The sequence below is a fragment of the Psammomys obesus genome, unplaced genomic scaffold (assembly GCF_907164565.1).
Source record: "Psammomys obesus unplaced genomic scaffold, mPsaObe1.curated_primary_1811, whole genome shotgun sequence".
Lineage (NCBI taxonomy): Eukaryota > Metazoa > Chordata > Mammalia > Rodentia > Muridae > Psammomys > Psammomys obesus.
Genome location: NW_026596109.1, coordinates 22,919,536 through 22,920,884, shown reverse-complemented (window position 1 = coordinate 22,920,884; position 1,349 = coordinate 22,919,536). Strand labels below are relative to the sequence as shown.

The 1,349-nt window shown below is 40.3% G+C and overlaps 1 protein-coding gene across 2 annotated transcripts in view; it reads right to left on the bottom strand.

Annotated features, from left to right (window-relative positions):
• Positions 1 to 1,349, bottom strand: part of Ehbp1 (EH domain binding protein 1) — a 244,935-nt gene that overhangs the window by 7,420 nt on the left and 236,166 nt on the right. For both annotated transcript variants that reach the window (XM_055628756.1, XM_055628757.1), the window contains one exon: positions 33 to 106. In XM_055628756.1, the coding sequence (XP_055484731.1) occupies positions 33 to 106 (74 nt within the window). The remainder of the gene's footprint in view (positions 1 to 32; positions 107 to 1,349) is intronic.

The following is a 1,349-nucleotide window of genomic DNA, read 5'->3' as shown; positions in this document are numbered from 1 at the left end:
CTAGCACGGTCCACCCTCACCTCAGCTCTTACCTTCGATGGCTAGCATCGCCCGCAGTTCCCGGTTCAGCAGCTCGTACCTTCGTTCTAAGTCATGTTCTTTTTCCCTAGGCAAGTTGTAAAAAGTTCATCAATATGCTAATTACTAAATCATTAAACACTTAAAAAACCCTTTAGTTTACATTGATTTTAGGAGTCATAACGGACCTTTCTATTTACCTCTAAGCCACTCTAAAGAAAGGATATACAGAACCAAAACCTTCCTCCATCGAGCGCTTGCTCGTGTTGCTATTTTCTCCCTGGATTCTGAACGGCACAGAGGTATATTTTAACGGTGAGCAGTCCCGCTCTTCAATCCTTCTTGTACTCAGTGTCAGGTATAAAGCGCTGTTGTAAAGTGTTATTCATAGTTCAGAATACATACTCTTATTGAAAACTTCATGTGGAAACAAGAATTAAATGTGAGAGCTGAGTACGCAGACAAGTCAAAGTTTTCAACATAACCTTCTTACCAGGTTCAAACAAGGAAGAAATGATAAAACTAGGGTTTTACATTCACATAAAGACATGGTTAACATGGCTCATAATATTAGCATACTATGGGAACGCTGCCAGCTAGTGAGTGGAAAGGAATGAGCATTAGTTTCTATCGTGAACTAAACGTTAAAGATTCAGATTCTGTATCTGGCCTGGCTTCCACTGAACTTTAATCACTGCTCTCGGAATAAGGTCACTGTTGTTAGGTAATTAGCTTCTTATCCCAAAGTTTATATTAACACCACCTATAGATAATAAATGTACTTTGTCTTTAACAGAATTTTATTTTTTAACAGAGTTTTAAAAACGAACTTCAGGGGCTGGAGAGATGGCTCAGTGGTTAAGAGCATTATCTGCTCTTCCAGAGGTCCTGAGGTCAATTCCCAGCAGCCTCATGGTGGCTCACAACCATCTATACCTTTAATACCCTCTTCTGGTGTGTAGGTATAAATGCAGATAGAGCGTTCATATACATAAAATAAATAAATAAAATACATATAAAAAACAAACTTCAATTTTGCTTTCCTCGAGGGTTCTACTGTAACCCAACTGGAAACTGTTCCTCTTCTCACTAGGGATTTAGTTTTTAAACACAACAATTGGGGGCTGGTGAAATGGTGTCGCAGGTCCTTGCCGTGAAGCCTCATGACCTAAATTTGTTCCCCAGAACCCACATAAAGTGGGTTATCTTCTGGTCTCCACACTCCCACTGTAGTTAGAGCATTCATGCACACACGCACAAACACACCCATACTCACACACACACACACACACACACACATTCACACCCACATTCACACACGCACAAACACA